We start from the raw sequence: 22,345 nt of genomic DNA, 5'->3' as shown, positions 1-22,345 counted from the left end.
TCCCTTTTTTAAAACGGTCCACAGAGTCCTAAGGGTTTTTGGTGAAGTATCTGTTGTGGTTCAACATATCTACTCAAAAAATGATCAATTTTACCAGAAATGCTAGGTCACGTTGTCGTAGTCTTCAGAGGTGTTACTTTTTGCGTTTTTCAGGCAAGCGAAAAAAAAAAAGATGGCGCCTGTATTTCAGGCTGGCGTGACAGGGGTCGAAAAGGTAAGGGGAAAAGAGGCAAAAGAGAGAGGGGATTGGGGAGAGAAAGAAACCGCTCTTTCCTTCGCACTTTCTCACCCCCTCTTGCCAGTTCTTTTGGCTTGTCACGCAATCCTACCCTAGTGGGAAGGAACGCTGGGACGAAGCCCAAAGAACGTCTGCGCGGCAAGCTAGCGTCTGCCACCAAGCTACAGGTACGGAGCCCAGTAAGTGCCATTCAAATTTTGCGCTCAATTTTTTCTGTTTCGACTTTTTTCTCGCCTTTAAGTTTTTTTCCCCACTTTTTTCTCGACTTTTTTCTCGACTTTTTTGCCGAATTTTTTCTCGACTTTTTTCTCGACTTTTTTCCCGACTTTTTCCCGACTTTTTTCTCGACTTTTTTCTCGACTTTTTTCTCGACTTTTTTCCCGACTTTTTTCTCGACTTTTTTCGCGACTTTTTTCGCGACTTTTTTCCCGACTTTTTTGCCGACTTTTTTCTCGACTTTTTTCCCGACTTTTTTCTCGACTTTTTTCCCGACTTTTTTCCCGACTTTTTTCTCGACTTTTTTCTCGACTTTTTTCTCGACTTTTTTTCCGACTTTTCCCCCTGACTTTGGAGTAAATCCGCTGACATTTAAGCGCAAACAAAATGGCCGCAAGAATTTTTCGTTATACTATGTTGCTGTCTATAGTAATACTATATAGTTGGTGCCATCCTGTGTTATTGGAGTTTTACAAGACCTAGCACTTCGTAAATCTAGTGTTTCGAACTTTTATTAAGTCAAGATGCTCTATTGCTGGTTTTATACATTTCTCCTTGCGAGTTTGCGATTAACGTTTGCCCCCCTCCCCCTCCCTTCCTTATACATCATCTACGTCAGTTCATACGAGAGACTGGCAACATGCTATTATACTAAATCATCAATGCTCTGAAGTAAGGTAGAGTACAAGGTGACTGCATCTTCGGCTGTCTCAGGCATATCAAAGTTTTGTTCCTGCATTATAATTGATGCTAACTGAGTGAACTCGACACAACAGCCACTTTCTGCATACCTATAGCAACATCTTTGCTCCGCAAGTTCAATATCATCAATGTCCACATCCTGTTTAATGTCTGCTCCTCCAGTGACGTCTGGCACAAATAAAGAATGTCTGGTCGACCACTTGGAGACTCAGCATTGTTCGTTGGCCTTATCTTATGTAAGTTCCATAATACAGCCACTTTATAAAGCTCTTTGGGAATGAGAGGCATGAAGCAAAACTTAAGACATTCAGCCTGTACTGCATCGTTTGCGCAGTAAAGACCGGAGTCCCTCATATCTTTGAAAAAACGGATCCACCAGTCCGAGCAGCCTCTTCTTAGAATACCCCACCAAGCCTCTATACGCTGATTAGCAACGGATTTTCCATATAAGAAACTTTTATCTCCAGCCCAACTGTCGTCCCCATCACGTCTAAAGAAGCGCTGTACAGCAGCGACATAAACATTCTCTGTTCCCCCATCACCACGTATTATCTTGGCAGTTCCACCGATTTGCCTGATAGTGTCCACAAAATATTGGGCTATGACATAGGGATCATTGTTAGAAGGACCAACTTCTAACCACATGAACCGTCAATTGCACCGTGTACACAAAAACCAAACGGTTTCAACTTGTCATATCCGTCAATATGCCACATGTGATTAGGACCTTTTGTGCTGTACTGCCTTCTCCGGAGTCTCCGACTTGATCTTGCGGACACACCATAAGGATCTAATATCTTCATCAATTCTCTAACTGTCTCTTTGCCAACAACTAGCCCGTGATCAACTACCAGCCTCTGAGTCATTTGCCTATATCCAATAGTGCTACCACTGCCTCGTAGTTCCTCCTCGATAGCTACGCAAACCTGCCGTGGATCAGTCCTATTAGCTCTTCTTCCAAGACCACGACATCTCAGTATTCGCTTTAGTTGACGAATACTTAAGCAAATGCCGTGCAAAAGAAACAAACACATCAAGATCTCGCTGTAACCCATACCTAGATGAAAGAAGTGGTCGATTATGTCAACACGTTCTGCATGTGCTGGGAGGGAGAAATAGCCTGGCAGAACACATGTAGAGGGAATTACTATAGACAGCAACATCGTATAACGAAAAATTCTTGCGGCCATTTTGTTTGCGCTTAAATGTCAGTGGATTTACTCCAAAGTCAGGGGGAAAAGTAGGAAAAAAGTCGAGAAAAAAGTCGGGAAAAAAGTCGAGAAAAAAGCCGAGAAAAAAGTCGAGAAAAAGTCGGGAAAAAAACTTAAAGGCGAGAAAAAAGTGGAGACAGAAAAAACTGAGCGCAAAATTTGAATGGCACTTACTGGGCTCCGTAGAAATGTGTTTTGGTCAAACAACCATTAAGCCTATTAAGCACAAAAACCATTGTAGCGTCTACTTTATATTTATATGTAGCTACACGCACTTATAAGGCGATCTTCTGCTCGTGAAATCCGTAAAATCGTGATAAAACTTACTTAAATTGCGGCCTTAGACAGGCCTTATATTTCTGCCATTTTATTTCTCAGTGAAAGGAAATGGCTAAAGAAATAAAAAATAGGACTCACTGTACTCTTTAGAAAAAGGGCAGAAAACTGCCTACCCGCAGGAATACATGAAGAGCACAATCTGCATTCTTTCCTATTTTTAAGCAAGTTCCGGGCCCGAGTGGGGAAAAGGGTACTTGAAAAGATGGCCCAACTACCACTCCCCTGAGCCAACATTAACACTTACTTCTCACTTAGGGCAAAACGATGGCTTTGGGGAGGGGTAGGTGGTCAGTTTCCCAAAAACGGGGTTAGGGTTAGGGTCCCGGGCGCCAAATGTGAACTTAACCTTCGCAGTTCGCCAATAGCCCACGTTCGATATAGTAAAATTCTAACATGACTCTGAGGGGCTCCGAGGCTTCCTGGTCATTTTTTTTAAATTTGGCTTGGTTTTCTTTGTGCTTAAGTCTCCTTTGAGAATCGCGAGACAATAGAGTGGTTATTCCCACAAAGGTCCCTAACTCCAATTTACACCTGTATGCATTTTGCTAGAATACCACCTGATTCTTCCGACAGTTCCTCCACCTCAGGCGTGCACGGGGAGAAAGCAGCCACGCACTTATAAAACTTCCCCGCAGGCTACTTGTTATCTCTCTCGAGTGGGCGAACAGACGAGCAAGTTATTGCCCTACCAACATACCACCGGGTTTTTGAACAAAGCATAGAATCAGAGAAGACTAAGGATAAACACAGAAGAAATCAAAGACACAGGACAACAGAACTAAAAAGTAAGCTGGTTTCTTTATTGAAATTGTAATATAAAACATGATGTAATTAAAATGAAATGAAATGACATATATATATATATATATATATATATGATAATGTTAAAATATAATGTTTACTCAAAAAAGAGGCCAGCGATTACGGCTTTCATCTGATCAATACTTTTTTTGGCGAGGGATCGTAGTGGTGAAATCAAAAAACAGTCATTTAACTCCTAACCGATTAATGTTCAAAGAAGGACCGAGTGGTGAGCTAAACAAACCGCTTACAACGTGCGAGCGTGTGGCAACGTCGCGTGTTACTCGCGTGTGACTTCTCATGATATATTTCAAACGAAGAGGTTGCTCGCAGGCTACGAGTGGTCCGAACGAGCGCATCGTATTATAAAAAGCTCGCGCTCCACGTCACGCGAGTTCTTTAAAACCAGATATATGGAAGAAGTTCACACAAGGATTGCTAGTATGAAAAACCCGTTTACAGTCGTTCATGTGTGAAGCCATAGAACTTGACCCATAAGTTTTTATGCGTTTACACTTGACGAACTTAGTCCAGTTTTCCACAGGTTTTACGTTTCTTGAGGACATCCAAAAACGGTAGCCGTTGTTGAAATTTTGAATTTGAAAGAAGACCTAACTAATGATTCTAATCAACTTATGCCCACTGTAAAATTACGTCCTTTAATTTGTCCATACTTATGTTTGCTCCGCAAGAAATTATCACCGCGTTTTGCCCTCTGAATTTCTCGTGTTCTTTCAAAAATGCTGCTAAGGCCACTCCTGCCGCTCCTTCGACAATCTGATAAAAGGTTACAGAAAAATAGACATTAAACAAGCAGAAAACCTAACCATTTGGGTCATTCAGTCTATAAAGTATGAGTAGACTCTCTCGTGGGGAATATAGTGGGATGAAAAGAAGACCAGAAACAGAAAAATGCCAGCAGGCGGAGAGAGGAAATTACTATTAAGGATTGAGGGAGCTGTGTCATGAGTTTTTGGAATTACTTTAAAAAACCTAAAACCACATTGGAGTCAAATAAACCTCTGAATAATGGTTTAGTTTTATTTAGAATTACACGTATAGAATATTTCAGCTATTAGTGTGTCTTTAGTAGCAGTCTCTATAACTTCAATCGGCGACAAAATAGCTGAAACATTATCCTCAAATGGGGGTAACTTCGGAGAACAAAAACAATCCTCACCCCTCCCCCTTACCCTTACTTCAAAGTTGGGTCTTTGTTGTTTTCCAGAGGAAGCTCGAACAGCGGCACAATATTACATGGAGGGGGTGGGAGAGGAAAAGTTTTATTTTCCCCTTTTATAGTTGGCAAAACCGAAAAGAGGCTCTTTAGGGCAAAGTGTCTCAAAGTGTTGTTAGATAACTTACGTACCTTATGGTGATTTTCCATGAACAGGTACACAGCTTTGCTAATTTCCTCCTCTGTTACCAGAATCCACTCATCAACGAGAGATTTGCAAAGATCAAACGTCACCTGACAGCATGAAACAAAAGCTATGGTAACTATGCGTGACTGAACAAGCCTGAGGCCCGACGATGGTAGGATAAGTTGGTCAAGTTCTTGTGTGTAGGTGTGTATTCTTTGTCGTTGTAGTCCAGTCTACGGTCTCGATTTTCGAATGTTCTAAAAACCGGAGCATCAAAACACATGAACACCCCAGAACACTCCGGAAAACTCAGGAATACGCCGTCACCCAAAAACCTGGCAGTAGTGTATATGTAAAATGAAAAATAGAAACCCTAACCCTGATCTGTTAGGTGTCCTGGGATGTTCCGGTGTCCCGGGGTTTAGTTCATGCACCAGATTTTGATTTTTCACATGATGGGTATGGTCCATGAGATTTCAACTGTAGAAAAATTCGCCTGTATTTTACAAACTGTTAAAAATTAACTGGAATTTATAATCGGCATGAAATCGAAAACAGTGTGAGTTCACGTTTTAAGTGACGTTTTTGCTGCCCTCGCTGTGGCAGTTGCGTAAGCTCTCTAAAGTTAGTCAATAGATTACGCTGACGGTTTGTATGTTACACTAAACAAATTTACATAGACCAACAGTGGTTATATTAACGGATCTCCACTGCAATGGGGTTATCATCATTACTCATACCGAGTCTTCCTCCACTCCACCAGCCGTACCGTCTGAAAGCGTGTTGCCTGATGGCAGATCCAAAATTTTCCCCGCCTGCACGGATGCTGACATCACGGCAGACTGAGACGGCTGACAGCCAATAATCTACGTAGAAATAGAAGCAAAAGAAAAAAAGCTCTTTTTGAGTTCTTTTGAGGGCCGCACTAAAATTAATAGCACCTACATGTATTCGTGAAGTGAGTTGAAGTGGGCGCCCTACTAAAATACTATTGTTAATTACTATTGTTTTTGTTGTTATTATTTTTTGTTTTTAATATTATCACCATTATTATTATTATTATTATTATTATTATTATTATTATTTTACAAGAGAATCGAGATGATTGCTTTGTTTTTAGGTGATGTGATTCAAAAAGATCGCACGTGACTCTTTTTCAAGCAATCAAAAGTAAAATGAACCGTTGTCGCTTCCCTTAACGGTGATGTTACACGGGATGATAGGCAACGACTAATTTTTTAGCGCAACATAACGATGCAATGTTGGAACAAGGTTGCAATCATTCAAAACAATATCGCAACAATATTGCAACGCTGTGTTGCGCTAAAAAATCGTCGTTACGAATTGTTTCGTGTAACATCACCTTAATGTCAACTGCCAAGTACTAGAATGTGCACATGAGTTCTTATTTTTCGGCTATTCAACTGTGTTGATTTGGCTTACAAAGCTACAACCTTGGCCACAATTGTTGAGGCACATTAGAAAAATACATATTTTTCCTGTGAAAATGACAGAAATGCAAACTGTTGTCAAATGAGTGACCGTTTTCCTGGTTTACGGTCATCTCGCCACCAAACCATTTCCTGGCCAGTTGGCTGGTGGTGAGTCGACTTTTCGGTAGCGACTACGTTGGTGGCGAGAGAGTTTGGTGGCGAGATGGCCGGTTACCGTTTTCCTCCCCTACCCTTTTTGTTCTGACTGTTGTCTAGGGTAACAGCAGAATTACACACATTACTTTTAACTAAGACAAAAACAACATTGAATAGGGGGTCAGCAGCTAGGGCGCTTGCTTTGTTCTGCTAGGCAATGGTGGCATGGTACTAAATTACAAAATAGATGGAACAAGTCTCAAGCATTTTGTCCAAAGTTCCAAAGCCACACAAAGACATCTTGCTCTCCTGCTTACCTTAACTGTGGGTTTAACAGCCTTCAGATAAGTAGCTATACCTCCTATCAGCCCCCCTCCACCAACGGCAACAAAAACTGCATCAACATCTGGCAAATCTTGAAAAATCTCCACCCTGCAATGAACAAGTAGAGCGGTTTTGACAAAATGATTTGGCTCTAGTTTTGCAGCGCCAGCCTTGTAACCAGTGAGGCTGAGTGGTTAGCACATCAGACTCGCAATCTAGTGGTCCTGGGTTCAACTCCACGCTTCGGCCACTAGCAGGATTTGTTCTGTGTTGTCCCAAGTTCATTAAAACCCTTGGCCATTCTTGTCAGTAGCCAACTGGTTGCCTTCTGCTAGTTGGGGTTTTTTTATCCTGTTTGCGGTTATGTTATATTTGAATTACTTAATATTTTCAATTATTTAAATGGAGTGCTTGTAAACTAGCTGGATAAGGGCTGGTTTTCACAAATGATGGAGTCTGAGTTGGAGTCGTAAGCTGAGTCATAGTAAGCTGAGTCATAAGTGTGATGGAATTGGAGCCAGAAGAATCAGAATGTTTCCATTTTTTTCTGACTCCGTTTCCGACTCCATTGCTTACATTCTGCTTATGATCTGGTGAAAACCAGATAGTCAGAGTCAGAAGCAGAACCAGAAGGATAAACCAATCACAATGCATGTTCCCACACTTTGTGATTGCTTTAGTTCTTACACTTCTCCTTGCGACTCTGACAACCCAGTTTTCACTTGATCGTAAACGACAAAGTCATAAATGGAATCAGAAGAATCAGAACGCTCTACACTTCTGATTGCAACTCCAACTCTGACTACATCACTAGTGAAAACCAGCCTTAAGCTATAAAACTGCACTTTCCACTATAAACAATAAGCCTTTAACCTTTTTTTTTCCCTCTCTTCTTCCCTACCCCTGTTTGCTCCATGACCCAGGGAGAAACATTGTCACAGTACTACAGCTGTACCCCAAGTGAATGGCTAAAAGATTTCACACCACTCTCTCGACCAATCAGGAGTACTCACAAAATTGCAACAGGTCATTTCCAAGTTGCTCCAAGCCTTTTTTCTAAAAATGAGGGTAGCAGTAAGTATAGCCTCCCACGCGGCCCCAGTGCTCGAACTTAACTTTTAGCTCTGGTCTTCCACTGGACCAGTAGGCTAAGAATTTACTGGTCCCAGGAGCAAAGTTACTGGTCACCCTTTACATTTTTTTTTGCACGTATTTAATTTGTGTGTGTAGGTAAAAACATGTAAATGCCACACTATGATCAAATAAACACAACAATTTACATGTATCTTTTTAGTGATACATAGCAACAATGATAAGTGTATTACAATTATAATTCTTCCCAGTTACAGGCCATAGTTGCAACATAAATAGAATAGCAGCAGTTTTATCAACTTCATTGCTGTCTTAGGCTTAAGTTAGGTCATCAATCCTTTAAGCAAGGCCTTCGCATTCTTTGTGATGCCTGGTTCCAATGCAAAATTGCCCTTTCAGCTGTAAAGTCCTCGGGACTTGAACCATTGAGGCAGATGTTCATGAGCATGTCAACAGTTTCAACATCAAGTGAGTTTCGATACTCTGATTTGAGTCGCCCCATACAAGAGAATCCCCTTTCACAGCAAGATGAGGACACTGCCATTGCCAGACAAATCTCAACCACCATCAACATGTGAGAGAGTTCAAGTTCATCTGGATGCACCTGATTGAACACTTCTACCCAGAACTCAGCCTGACTTAAGTTTGCAATGCGTTTGTGGTCATAACAGTACAGTTTTAGAGATAGCCACTGATCCTTTGATACTTCCAAGTCGAAAGCATTGCTTCTGAGGACTGCCTGAAAGTGCTGAGCCACAGTAACCAATTCTTCTTCTCCATACAAACCTAGATCATTTCTCTCCTTTGGCCAAGACTTATTGTTAGTGATAACACCGCAAGCTTTTAGTACTGGGGAAGTGAAGTCTTCAAATCTTGAGGCTAGAAATTGCTTAGCATCAGTGATGATTGATGCTTTACTTTGCTCAAACAATCTGTCATCTGTGTTGTTCCTTGTAAGACTGACCCCCTTGAACACTGTTCCAGCTCCTACTTCTTCTTGAAAGGCAGCAAGATGTTTCCCAGGTCGTCTTCGCATGTTCTCTAAGGCTTGACTAGCTCGCTCAATCTCAGCCTTCACTTGCGAAATAGAGATAGAATCCTTCTGAAAAATAAGTGAGATCTTTGACACTTCCTCTAGAATGTCCCACATTAAATGAAGGTGAAGCTGGAATTTGTAAGCCTTGAGCTTCTTTGACAAGTTCCTACCCCGTCCTTGCATTTCTGCTGAAGAATCTCTAGCTTCTGCCGTGTGCTCAAAGTGAGAAACAATTGCTTGAAAGTTTTTTTGAAGTAGAACAGTTAAAGCACGGAGCAAATGAGGCACCCAACGAGTTCCACTGGCCTTTGTTGGTTTTCCCACTTTTATTTCCATTGCCTCTGCCATTTCTCTTAGTTCTCTTAAAGCCTTTGGGGAATACTTATAGTGTTTCCAGCAGCCATTTAAAAGTTCCTTGATGCTCATCATTGTTTCATTGCACTTCAAAGTGTCACTAAATGCAAGTTCTAAATTGTGTGCTACACAATGAATTGGAATAACTTGAGGTGCTTGTTGTTTAATTAATGAAACCACACCACCAATCCTGCCCATCATAACTGATGCACCGTCTGTGCCAGTGCTGATCAGTTTTTGCATCCACTGAGGGTCGATCTTATCCATAACCGACTTGATTGCCTTTAGAATTCCTGGTGCCTTTGCACTTTCAACCTCAGCCAGCTCAACATAGCACGTTTTTGGAGCCCCACCTGATACAAATCTCACATACACTATTTCTTCTTCCAAACATGACACATCTGTTGCTCCATCTGCCATTATAGATATAAACTTAGCAGTGCTTAAAGAATCTATGAGATCTGCCCTCAAGGTATCAGATATATGTTTACAAAACTCTTTACAAGCATGATCATTCATGTACGTGTTTCCGAGGTTTAAGCCATTCTTTTTTTGCAATGAACACAACTGTGAGAATATAGAAAATGGAAGTTTCAAATAAGCTATATAATATGCTGTATTAAAAAGATACTCCATTTTCTTCAATGTTTCTTCATCAAGTCTGCTCAATGCAGCAGGCAAAGGTCTTTGCTCTCTTGGACGCTCGCTTGCACGTTTAGCTGCTAAACTCATAGCGTGTCCTTCACTGGCCTCGTGAGCCTTTAAGCTGTCAGTTTGAAAGTTATTTGTTCCGACCCTCAAGGAATAATGTGTGTTTTTCCCATTTGGAAATTCCCTGCAAAACTCGCAAAACATTTTGTTTTCTTTCTCATCAAAGTGGAGCCATCTGTACTTTTCTATCCACGATTCCTGAAACTTCCGTGTTTTCTTTATCGGAGTTGCAGCAGGCGGTGCTGGTGTTGTGTTGCTTTCTTGATTTTGCTTTCCTCCGAAGAAAGAACTCAGTGAGCATTGAACTTTTTTTCGTTTGGACATTTCAAGAAGTTGTGTTTTGAAAGAAAATAGAGATTCAATCAACATCGATCAGTTGGCAAACGCGGGAAGCCGCCATATTGAATCCCACAATCCATTTAATCTCAGCGTAGAACCCAGACTCTTACCTGCCAGGCCAGAAACGCCTAGCGATTTTTGCTCGACGTTTTCGAAGCATTCGCTTTCAGAAATTCTTTATCTGCTTTGACACTTTTAGCCCCTTTCAGCAAGATACAAAAGCAATTATTTATCGGGGTACTGTAACTTTACTCGTCCACAGGACTAGTGGCAAAAAAACCTACTCGTTTTGGGCAATTTTTACTCGTTTTGGACGAGTGGACGACCGTTAAGTTCGAGCACTGGACGCGGATGTTCTTAGGGGTTAGCATGTATTTCTGCCCCACGGCGAACCCCTAAGAATGTCTGGGTGGAAGGCTAAGGTAACTAGGAAGTCTTTGATATGATATTTTTTAGCTGACAGGCAAATAGCCTGTTCCAAGTGTTCAGATAGCAGAGAGCGGTGCAAAGTAAAGAAAGCGATCGCACCGCTCCCCACTATCTGAACGCCTGGAACAGGCTAAAATTATGAACCTCATTGACAAGCGAAAGGTTTAACACTTGGCCTTGCTTTGAAGTTGAGGGGTTTGGAAAAGTACTCTTAAATGGCTTACTGCATGATCCTAAAAGTTTTATTTTTGCATTACATTTAGATTAAAGGTTTATATTTACCCAATGGTTCCTTGTCCAGAAACAACAACTAGGTCATTATAAGGAGACATATAATGTATATTTCTTTCCTGGCACAAGAAAAGGAAACACAGTCATGAATTTTGAAATGGTATAATTTTTATTGTCTCATGTGAAGGCTTGTAAACATATGTGAAGGATCTGCAGGATCCTACCATTGCAGTTTGGTATGTAGGGGTTAGAGCCAAATAGCTCCAAATTCAACTTTTTTTCAAAGTCACCTTTTGGAACTCAAAATTATCAAATGATCACTAGATAAGACAACATTGGTCAATAGACAGAAAAAGACAATTTGTGCAATGCTACTGTCAGGATTAAAATAATCAAAAAACGGCTGTGCACATCATAACATCTCGATACAAGGTCTTATTAAACAGAAAACTACAGTGCATAGTATTTAAAAGAAAAAAAGTAGAACTTCGATATAACAAAGGGTCAAGGGACTGGCAAAATTTGTTCGCTATAATGAGGTTTCGTCATATTGGTTCTTTTTCATACATTTTATTATTACTGGGGTAAGAAAACTGTTCATTACACCGAGGTTCCATTGTACATGCAAGCTTTAGAAATACCATAAACATGACTAAAAACACAAAGGATGCCAGATTGGTGAACTAGTGCCACAATTTTAGACACCAAAATATTTTTTCCATTAGCCATGTTGAGCAAACTGGTCATGGCAAGAATAGCTGCATTGTAGGGATTGTTGCAAGAAAATAATAACTATGGTCGCCATTGGTATGTCAGTATGGTCTAGACAGGTTATTTCTTGCAAAAAATCATTTCTTTATTTCATTAAAAGCAAACTAATAGACTTTTACCTTAGAGACAGACCTTGCTTTCACTTCGGCTTCAACACAGTCCTCTCCATGAAAGCTCACAGACCCACCAAGCTGTTTCACAGCCTTAATCTTGGCAGGAGAAGTGGTCTGGGGAACGTATATTGTAACAGGAACACCAACTTTATTAGCAGCATATGCCTGCAACAGAAGACAGAAAGAAAAACTCTTTCCCTAAGTTTCAAACACCATCCAGATTTTTTTTCTTCAGTGATTATCCCTGATATTTGAGAAGAGCTGTTTATTTGAAAAAAGGGATGTTAGTTTTGCTATTTAAATTTTGGTGTGTTCAGACAAACACAAAAATGGTAGCAACCAGCCTTTTTGCAGGCCAGGTTCCACCTAATCTGAAATTAATCAGTCAAGAAAGATTAATTTTAGCAGCAATTCAGAAAGTATTGGCATGTCAGGTGAAGAAGAACAATTTTTTCTTAGGGTCTCATTTGACATTCTTTTGGCAGCTGGTTACCAAGTAACAGGTGTCAAAGTTATTTTAAATCAAAACGTCAAAAGCATCATCGACAATACGAGAACAACACGGCTTTGCTGCAAACCATCAGTATCAAAAGAAAAAAATATCCTCTGGAACCCAGGGTAAACTTACAGTGGCTGCTCCATGATTTCCAGTGGAGGCTGTTATGATCCCTTTGCTTAGAAATGAATTGTCATTTGATTCTTTGAGACAGAGAAGTTTGTTAAAAGCTCCTCTGAGTTTGAAGGAACCTGTTGTTTGCTCACTCTCTGTAAAATAAGTGAAAAAAATCTAAAAAAATTGGAAACAATTTTTAATTCCTGGTCCTAATTATAATAATATTAAAGAATCAGTGTTGCTTAGACTATAATAGGTGATTCCAATAATTTTAATCTAAATTTTGATTTGATATTATAGGTGTTTTAATTCAGAAAAAACACTTTCACATTCTTATAAAACAAACTCTTGATGCCGCTTATTATAGCTTTGAGGCTAATATACCTGCCAACTAGCCTCATACCTGCAAATCTAAACTTTGATCTCACAGGTCTGTCAATTCTCCCAGATAATCCGGGAGACTCCAGATTTTGAACCGTTTCTCCCGGTCTCCAAATTAGAGTCTGAAATCTCCTGGATAATCGCCGAAGTTTGCCATTTCTTGTATATTCGACTTTAAAGCAATGAAATTTCAAATATTTTGCGTTCTTTGAGCTATTTTTCTGTTAACACTGACCATTTCCTCACAAACTTCCATATGCCATCGTAATATAAGGAATAATGTGATTGGTGGAAGTAAACCAATTTGGTCAAATGTTACAATTATTCTAACAACATCTTTTTCACGCTTTTTTTAAAATGACGTCATACACTGTGCATTATGACGTCATCTATCTCAATATTTGAAGACATGGGGGATTGACAGCCCTGATCTCATGCCATACGAGTTCACATAATTATAGCCTTCGACATCCCAGTTCTCATGACTGGCGGAAAAATTGAGCTACAGTGCTAGAGCCTTTAACTGACATATTTTCGAGATATTTTTACAGCAAAATACAGAAAATATACCAGAATAAATTCGAGAAAAGAAAAGGATACTTGAATGATCATTAATTAACTAATTTATTTACAATGTATTTACATTCCCTGAATTCTCACTAACGAACTTCGGAACTCCCCTGACCTCCGGTGGTCGCAGCCAAATGCTTTTCTGATCAAATCGTGACACTCACCTAGTTTTACATATACCCTTGCGTTTCCTTCTTCACTAAGCCAGTAAGAAATTTCTAAAGGGGTTCTTCTGACGAAAGGCTTTATTCGATCAGCTGCACGTAGAATAACGTCGGCTGACAGTAAAGACATGCTGCTCAAAAATACAGTAGCCAGCAGAAACCAGCAGGCGGCTTTCTCCGTGGTCGAGAATGGACTGGGAAGTAACCCTCTGACGTCAGACGAAAAATATGTCGCTGAATTTGCGAGGTTTGGGGCACTGGGAACTAACACTCATTTAAAGATGGTGGGCGGAACAAATGTTGGTGGGCGGCGGAAGGCATGGTTGTTTTTCTCCCGTTTTTCCTTTACATTACAAGGTTGGTAGCGTTGGTAGGTAGATTAGACAGTGAAAATGTATTATTTATCTTTTAAAACAGTTTTAGATGTGCTTGTGATAATAGTTTGCTATGCATTTGGTGAGATCTTGCCACTCAGATCACCCACTTAGCTCTAGTTGGTGACAGGACTCTGTGACATCAATGGTTCAATCTCCCTCTTCGGAAAGTTTTCAACGCTTTGATTTTTTCAAGGGCAAACTGGAGCGTTTTCTGCGGCGTATGGAGGGTTTATTTGCAATTTGGCTTTTATTTTATTTAGTGCAATAATGATGAAGCTAAATATTGTATGCTTAGTAGCCAGGCCTTTGACTGGGGGTGGATTTTGGAGGATGAAGTTGAACAAAAACGGAGAGCTGCGTCATTGAGCCTCTTCTCTTTTTGATGGCCGCATTTTTATTTTTATATTTATTATTTTGGGGGGGAGTTGGAATTACAGTATACCCTTCTCACCTCTACATTTTACTTTTCACATAAGTACATGTATTCCCAGCAGTGTCTTAACCCCCCTCGCAAAAAATAAAGAGAAATTTATGTCTAGTAAAGCTCTAATAATGATTCCAAATATATTATTGGAAAGAAGGATTGAAATGTCCATTAAAGGGGGGGGGGGGTGCCTTGTGTTCTCTGGGTGCTCAAGGGGGTGGGGTAGGGGGTTGATGCTGGTTTCATCAATCAATGTATTCCTTTGAACAAATAGAAATTAGAGACTTATAATTCTCTTATTTTACTTTTTGATAAGAGGCTCAAGCTAACAATGTGTCATTTCCACTGAGCATTGAAAGGGCGAAGTTTCCTGTCATGTAATACTCCAAAAAATCTTTGTTCCTTTAATTCATACCTCTCTTTGCCTGAGGCTTTATGAGGTTATGCAAGACACATAATTTATAGTACCGTAGTTTGGGGGTCTAAGGCTGAGTCTAAGGGGGTCTTTGGTTTCATGACACTGTAAATGCATGGTATATATATCTGGAGTTATGTTACATAATAAAGAGTGATGTTGTTGTCTTTTGATACATACCCTGCTGGGAAGGTTCTTTTAAAAATATTGATCATAAACTAAAGTTATATCCAAAATATCTTTGTCAAATTTTTGGGTTGTTTGATCACTGATGAAGATGATTGATTTTTCATTTTTAGATCAGTTGTGTCCTGCAGATGTGTCAAGACTTTAACAGACAGGATTTTGAGCTTATCAAGTAAGTGCTGTATAATATATTGCTTTGTACCATATTCCAGCTCTTGAGTAAACCAGATACAATAAACTGCTGGTACAGCTTGTCCAAAGTAAGATTTGGGAACAGTTTCATTAGCCAGCTTTTGTGGCCATACCTTCCAGCTAATTTAACACAAAATACAGAACTGTTTCGATCTAATGTATCTGCTGTAGTTATTTTTTATCTCAGGTTATTTTTATTTTTCTTTTGTTTCAACTTCATTAGCAGAAAAAGAAAAATTGCCTGAGACAAAAAATTAACTAAAACATATCTGTAAAACGAAAGATACATAAGTAAAGGAAAAAGATATTTGAGTGACTTGTCTTCTTCTTGATCTCAATGTTTGGGAAACTGTTTCTTGTTTAACACTGAGGTTAAGACAGAGATTCATTAAAATTTTCAGACTCAAAGGAAGAATATTACACATTTTTGCTCAATTTTTTAAATGTACAAAGTCATGTATTTATCGAAATCATGCATATACACTGTAAATGTGTTCTGTGATCTTTTCATGCAAGACACTGCTAAGAGCTCTTGAACAGTTTGAGGCCAAAGTGTACATTTCTTTCTAACAAGTCGGTGGATGTGCAAGTCTGTGGGACTTAAATTTTTTTTATTGTTTGCAACTCATTTATTTATAGTAAACATCTATTTCTTCAAAACATTCCCTAATAGAATCATTTTAAACAGTGCATTCTTCACTGTAAGACATTGACATGAGCTACAGTACAAGAGGCATGGACAATACATTTGGGAAATAAATAAATGAATAAATATGATTTTAGGGTTCATAAAATCAGTGTCATGTAAATACATATATTTGCCATTGAAATTATTGTTGATGGCTGTAGAAAAAAAAAACTTGTCTTCCCACTACAAATTTAGTTAATTTATTTAATAAATTTTAATGGCCTCCATGACATGAATCAAGATTATTAATTTAACTGATGAAGATGACTGATTTTTCATTTCAGGTTAGATCTGTCCAGCAGATGACATGTCAAGACTTCAACAGCCACTGGATTTTGAGCTTGTAGCTGTATAATTATTCATTACTGTGAGTGCTGTACATTTTGCTTTGTAATCCAGCTCTTAAGTGAACCAGATATAATAGTGTAATATATAAATTGAACTGGTGCAGCTTGTTTAAAATAAGATTGAGGTACAGTTTTATCAGATTTTCAGTGACCATACCTGGCCTAATTTAAGGTTAATTTTTCCAAATTAATGCAGAAAATGAGTATTGTCAATGTTTTACATTCAAAAGATGCGATAAATTCAAACTAAGATGTACTAGTCATGGAGGTATGTATAGTGCGCATTATTTTTGAAAAAATTAGCATAACGTCAAAACAGTGAATGTTGTAACACAGATTTTTGACCGGTTCGTGGGATAGGTTTGTCTTTAAATTTTAAGGTGTTTCAGTGAATCAATCTTAATGAAAGTTTCAGACATTTTTATATGCATATGAAGATTTTGTGAAGAGATTTCAAAATAATTTGTTCGAGTCATTTCGGAGATATACAAGAAAGCGCTAAAAGTCCAAATTCTGAATGAAGTTGCACTTATACAGGTGGTGAGAAAACAGGCTAGTTTTCAAGATCACAAGAACGAAAGTACACCAAAATTTCCTAGCATCATTAAGCAGCATTCTGACGCTACACTAAACAATAATTGAGTTATTTCTAATGTTTTTATTAAGTAATCTATCACGGCTATTGAAAATTTAAGGTTTGAAATATATTTTCGTTTTAGTCGAATTCAAACATACAGAATTTTTTACTTCTTACGGAGATCGTTTGCCAAACAGCAAAGTTTAAGTTCCTAGTGTTGGATTTTCAGTAGCAGGTCTAGATCACACAAAATTCGGCTTTCATCAATTTCAAAGTTTTTTGTTTATTGTTGTCATAGTAATATCGATTTTACTTAAAACTACATTTCACAAATTTCAATCCATAGCCAATTTCTGGTGAAAATTTTATAGCGATCGGACAAGGAAATTAAAACCACTTTTAAGGCGATTGAAAAATATCGGTATGGCCCCTGAAAAACCGTCTTGAAACACCTTAACACAAAATTCACAACTGTTTTAAATTTAATGTATCTGTAAAACAAGAGATACATTAGTGAAGGAAAAAACACAACTTGACTGACTTGACTTGTTCTTGATATTAATATTTGGCAAGATGTTTCTTGTTTGCCTGAGAAATTGAACAAAATTTTCGGACTCAAACGAAAACAATTTTTGTTAAAAATATTGCTTGTATTTTCTCAATGTATTTATTGAAATTAAATGATCGTTTGTTTTGATCTTTTCAAGAAAGACAGCGAAAAGCTCTAGAAATTAAGGGCAGTTTTTGGCCTTAGTTTCGTTAAATGTACATTTTGGCCGGAAACTGCCCTTAATTCCAACAAGTAGCAAGAGACTAAAAAAAAAGTGTTTATTTTCAAATTTATCATTGAAATGACAGTGTAATTTTGCATTATTGACTGATAGCGTTATTATAAGGACTTTGGTTTGTTTATTTTTTTGTTTCAAGCTTTAAGGTTCAAATAATAATACATGTGCCCAGTTAAAATCAAATCTTAATTATTTAGAGGTTTTTTTTCTGACAAATGGCAATTTGTCCCTAAAAGTAGAAGACAAGCTGTGCTTTGAACATGCTGTCCCTCAATGTTATAATATAACGCCAGTTATGCTTTTAGTCAGTGATTTTGTTTCAAATAGTTATGGTGAGTCCTGGGACTGATCTTGTGAAAAATTGTGAGTCCCTGTCCATAACCAATGAGTCTCAGGTGAAAATCAAAGGCTCCTAGGAGCGAGCTCGTGGATGAATTGAATTAGTGTAGAAAAGACAGTTCAATAATCAAAGAAAAACATATAAATCTTTTTGAACGGTTCATTGTGTACGGACTTGCCAAAATACAGCGTGACTTGAAGTATTCGATTGCATGTGCACCTGAATATTCTAAAAACTTGTTATCAGCACAGCATTTCTACTTACAAAGCAAAAGTCACTTTTAAAAGCAATTATTAATGCTTTTTAGTTGTAAAATAATTTGCTTTCTCATGTGACTGTCAAACACTTTCCGAACGACAGTGCACTTTCTTGTAAAATAGCCAAGTTTTACATACACGAGTTTTATTTAAACTGTGGTTTCAAATGTGCAATGCTTTCAAATAAATGTTTCTATATGATGCGTACGTAACAGTTAGTATATGCAGTACGAGCTATATTAAATACAGAATACAGGCGTTTATGGCTAAATTGAACTGCTTTAGAATGCGCTTTTGATAAACACGAGCTAAAAATTATTTTAATAAAACGGATTAAGCTCAAAGCAGTACGTGCTCTGACCTACAATTGTAGCCAAGTAATTTAAATGCAGTCGAAGTATCCGATTGCCTTTCGCCGGGGACTTGTTTATACCAGCGCAGCATTTCTTGTAGAAATTACATTCATAGCACTGCTAAATGGAATCACCGACAAACAAAAGCCTACTTTAAGGCAAAGACCACCTAAGAATTCAAGCAAAATAGCGTAACGCTTGTTGGTTCTAAAACCTGTGGTTCTAGTTGACACAACATAAATTCATTCCCTGTTTGCATACCAAGACAACTGGTCGACGAATTCGTCCAAATAACTGAATAAACCTCAATAGATACTCCTCAATGTGGCTTTAACAACTCGAGGACCATTTTTTTGCAGTGATTATAAGGCTCTTTGGCTTATTTGCTATTTGCTGAACAAAATCCCATTGTCCGGCTGCAAGAGCTCTTTCACACTCGTGTTGATCGTATCTACTCCAAATCAAGTATAATATCAGGAACAAATGAGCACAGTTTCGTCCAAATATACAACAATGATTCACGCTCAATTATTTCAATGTCCTTTTAACAATTCTAAGTCCATTTCTTGTGGATGATATTACCAGTGTTCTTTAGAATATTTCTATTTATACAAAACCCATCTCTATTATTGATGTGTCAGGAAAAAAATTCGCCTTACTAGTACCCTCTAGAATATTCCAAACATATATGTGAAAGGCACTTGGAATAAAAGTAATACTAAATAAGGGAGGTAGGAGTAACGTGTTTAATCTGACTTTAATGAATAAATTAATGAGAATTGAGTGAGTGAGTGAGTGAGTGAGTGATCGAGTGCCATTCGAGTGCCTCCAAAAGCCCATGGCATGACTACGTCATCCATGAGCTAAAAAAGAAGTCGTAAATTGAAAATGCTTGGGCCTTTACAGTGTATGTAACCAGACAGTTGCATGTAATCTGGAGACGGACCTCAAAACTCTTTATTACAATTTACTGAAATTAAAATATTATAGTCCTTCTAAAGTATAAATTTAAAGCACAAAAATGACTCAAAAAAATATGCATCTTTAAACAAGAGCCACAATAATCACACGAACAAATATTCCACCAAAACGGACGCAGAACGCAGAGGTAACAAAATCACTTTTTAGTCAGTATAGTTCTGCAATCTACGTGACACCATTTGAGTGGACTGATTTATTAACTGATTGACAGTTTACTCATTATGGTTCTTACATTGTGTATGCAGTGTACATGAAGCTGATTGACTGGCTGACTAAATGAGTGACTAACTGACTAATTGGCTGATTGTCTGACTGACTTCCTGATTGACTAACTGACTAATTGACTGACTGTCTAACTGTCTGACTCACAGACCATCTGATTTTATTACTTACTAACTGACTGAATAACTTCATCTAGCAGATTGACTGACTGACTGATTCATTGTCGGAAAAATTGGCTTATTTGTTGTTGACTGACTGACCAACTGACAAACTGATTGCCTGATTAGCTGACTTGCTCATTGATTGACTGACTGGCTGACTGACTGGCTAACTACTTGTAACTGGCCTGCTGGCTTGCTGACTGAGTGGCAGACTATCTTACTGCCTGATTGAATGACCTGCTGATCTGCTGACTGACTTACCTATTGGCTACATTGTAACTGACTGACTGGCTGACTTGCTTAGTAACTGACTCAGTGACTGAATGAATGTAATTATTGATGACTTATTGACTTACAGTTGGCTGACAAACTGATGGTCTGATTGACTGATTAGCTGACTTGCTTGACTGAATGAGTAACTGGCTGTCTTGCTGACTGAGTGATAGACCTATTCGGCTAACTCAATGTTGTACCCAATTCAAATCTCCCGGGGATAAGATTCTTTGTGTATTGCATTTGCATTACAATATGGCATTCACATTTAAATGATATGGAAATTCCTGAAACAAAACGTTTTATTCCCAAAGGGTTTGAATTGGGTACAACATTGAGTTAGCCGAATAGGTCTATTGACTATGCAACTGGCTTACCGATGTTGAATGACTGATTGACCTGGCTAACTTGTTGGCTGATTATGACTCATGCATGTAATTGAGTCTGACTGCTGATGAAAATGACTAATTTTTCATTTCAGATCAGATGTGTGTGTCCAGCAGATGTGACAAGACTTCAACAGCGACTGGATTTGGAGGTTATCTTCAGTACTGTAGGTGCTGTATATAATTATTGCTTTGTAATCCAGCTCTTGAGTGAACCAGATAATCTAAACTGCTGGTACAGCTTGCTCAAAGTTCATATAAGATTGAGGCACTGCTTCATTTATTTAGCTTTTAGTGGCCACACATGTACCTGGCTTAATGAAAACCAAAATTCAAAAATGTTTCAAATTAATGTATTAATTTTGTGAAATGGGATTCAAGGAAAAAACACTACTTGTACATTTAATTGTACTTGAGTGACTTGACTACATGTAGATCTTGTCTTTATTTCAAAATTTGGCAAACTGTTTATTGTTTACAACTAAGAAGACAGAGATTCAACAAAATTTTCAGACTCAAAGGAAGGGTATGAAGTAGTTTTGTTTTTAACGTATTTATTGAAATTAAATGAATGTTTGTTTGAACTCTTTGTGCAAGACAGCTGAGAAATCTAGAACAGTTTGAGGCCAAAGTGTACACTTCTTTTCCAACAAGTAGCACTTGTGTATAGGTCCTAGAGACTTATGCACAATTCATTTTGTATCATTGGCTGACACATTTGTAGCATTATTAAAGCACTTTGAGTTTGTTTTTCTTTCATGCTTTTAGGTTCAATAATTACATCCATTTGCAATAATTACATGCAGTTAAAATCAAAAATCAAAAAATCAAATTTACAGACGATTCATCCCAAAGTAGTCGACATGATCTGCTTTGAACAAGCTGTGTCACAATGGTAGTTAAATGCCAAGTTCTGCTGTTACTTTTAGGTATAGTTCTGCAATGTACATGATACCATTTGAGTGGACTGATTTATTGGCTTGTAGATTGTTTCATTAAGTGGTCCTTAGCTGATTGACCAACTGACTAAAATTAATGAGTGACTGGCTGACTAATTATTGGCAGACTGTCTGACTTATTTCCTGACTGACTCATTGACTGACTGTCTAACTGTCTGACTATTAAACAGACTGTCTGATTATATTACTGACTAACTGATGGATTAACATCAGGACTTATTGACTGATGAACTGACTGACCCACTGACTGACAAAATGGCTGACTGTCTGACTGATTAAGTTTATAACTGACTTGTAGTTGACTGACCAACTGACAGACTGATCGACTGATTAGCTGACTGAGTGACTGAGTGGCTGACTATGTGACTGCATGAATGGATGTCCTGTTGACCTGCTCACCTACTGACTGATTTACTTATTGGCTAACTGACTGACTGAATTCTTGACTAACTGACTCATTGGCTGACTAAACGACTAACCCTTTGACAAACTGGCCGATCACTTGTTGACCAGCAGAGTGAATAGATAAATGTCTTGACTGACTGTATGGCAAGCTAGCTGATCACTTCCTGGTCGCCTAAATGACAACATAACTGTCTTGACTCACTATTTGACAAACTGGCTGATCACTTGTTGACCAGCTGAGTTATTAGCTTACTCTTGACTGACTGTTTGACAAACTGGCTGATCACTTCTTGACCAGCAGAGTGATTAGATAACTCTTGACTGTTTGTCAAGATGGTTAGCCACTTACTTGTTGACCAGGAGATTGATTTGACTGATTGCTAGTTGTTCGATCAGCTAAACGGTCAACTGTCCACTGTGTGTTTT

At 38.4% G+C, this 22,345-nt stretch overlaps 1 protein-coding gene, 1 long non-coding RNA gene and 1 pseudogene across 2 annotated transcripts; 1 reads left to right on the top strand and 2 right to left on the bottom strand.

Annotated features, from left to right (window-relative positions):
• Positions 1 to 1,100: 1,100 nt before the first annotated feature.
• LOC140937989 (uncharacterized) lies at positions 1,101 to 2,208 on the bottom strand (annotated as a pseudogene).
• Positions 2,209 to 3,578: 1,370 nt separating this feature from the next.
• Positions 3,579 to 13,728, bottom strand: LOC140937464 (L-threonine ammonia-lyase-like). Its single transcript, XM_073387032.1, has 8 exons — positions 13,589 to 13,728; positions 12,489 to 12,625; positions 11,867 to 12,025; positions 11,028 to 11,095; positions 6,778 to 6,892; positions 5,612 to 5,737; positions 4,877 to 4,978; positions 3,579 to 4,284 (listed from the first exon to the last, which is right to left on the bottom strand). Exons 1-8 carry the CDS (start codon positions 13,716 to 13,718, stop codon positions 4,141 to 4,143), a joined length of 981 nt encoding a protein of 326 aa, XP_073243133.1. The 5' UTR covers positions 13,719 to 13,728; the 3' UTR covers positions 3,579 to 4,140.
• A 156-nt stretch (positions 13,729 to 13,884) lies between these two features.
• On the top strand, positions 13,885 to 20,772 carry LOC140936813 (uncharacterized). The gene is made up of 3 exons (XR_012165413.1): positions 13,885 to 13,945; positions 16,155 to 16,237; positions 20,651 to 20,772. It is a non-coding gene; the product is annotated as an uncharacterized lncRNA (long non-coding RNA).
• The last annotated feature ends 1,573 nt before the right edge of the window (positions 20,773 to 22,345 follow it).

The sequence above is a fragment of the Porites lutea genome, chromosome 5, assembly GCF_958299795.1.
Source record: "Porites lutea chromosome 5, jaPorLute2.1, whole genome shotgun sequence".
NCBI classification, from domain to species: Eukaryota; Metazoa; Cnidaria; class Anthozoa; order Scleractinia; family Poritidae; genus Porites; species Porites lutea.
This window is presented reverse-complemented; position numbering and strand designations above follow the sequence as displayed.

Coding starts and splice junctions, on each gene's coding strand:
- LOC140937464 (XM_073387032.1), bottom strand. CDS start 13,718: ATGTCTTTACTGTCAGCCGACGTTATTCTACGTGCAGCTGATCGAATA. Junction 6,893..11,027: donor TCTGGACAAGGAACCATTGG/GTAAATATAAAC, acceptor TGTTCATTGCAG/GGTGGAGATTTTTCAAGATT. Junction 4,285..4,876: donor TCATGGAAAATCACCATAAG/GTACGTAAGTTA, acceptor ACCTTTTATCAG/ATTGTCGAAGGAGCGGCAGG.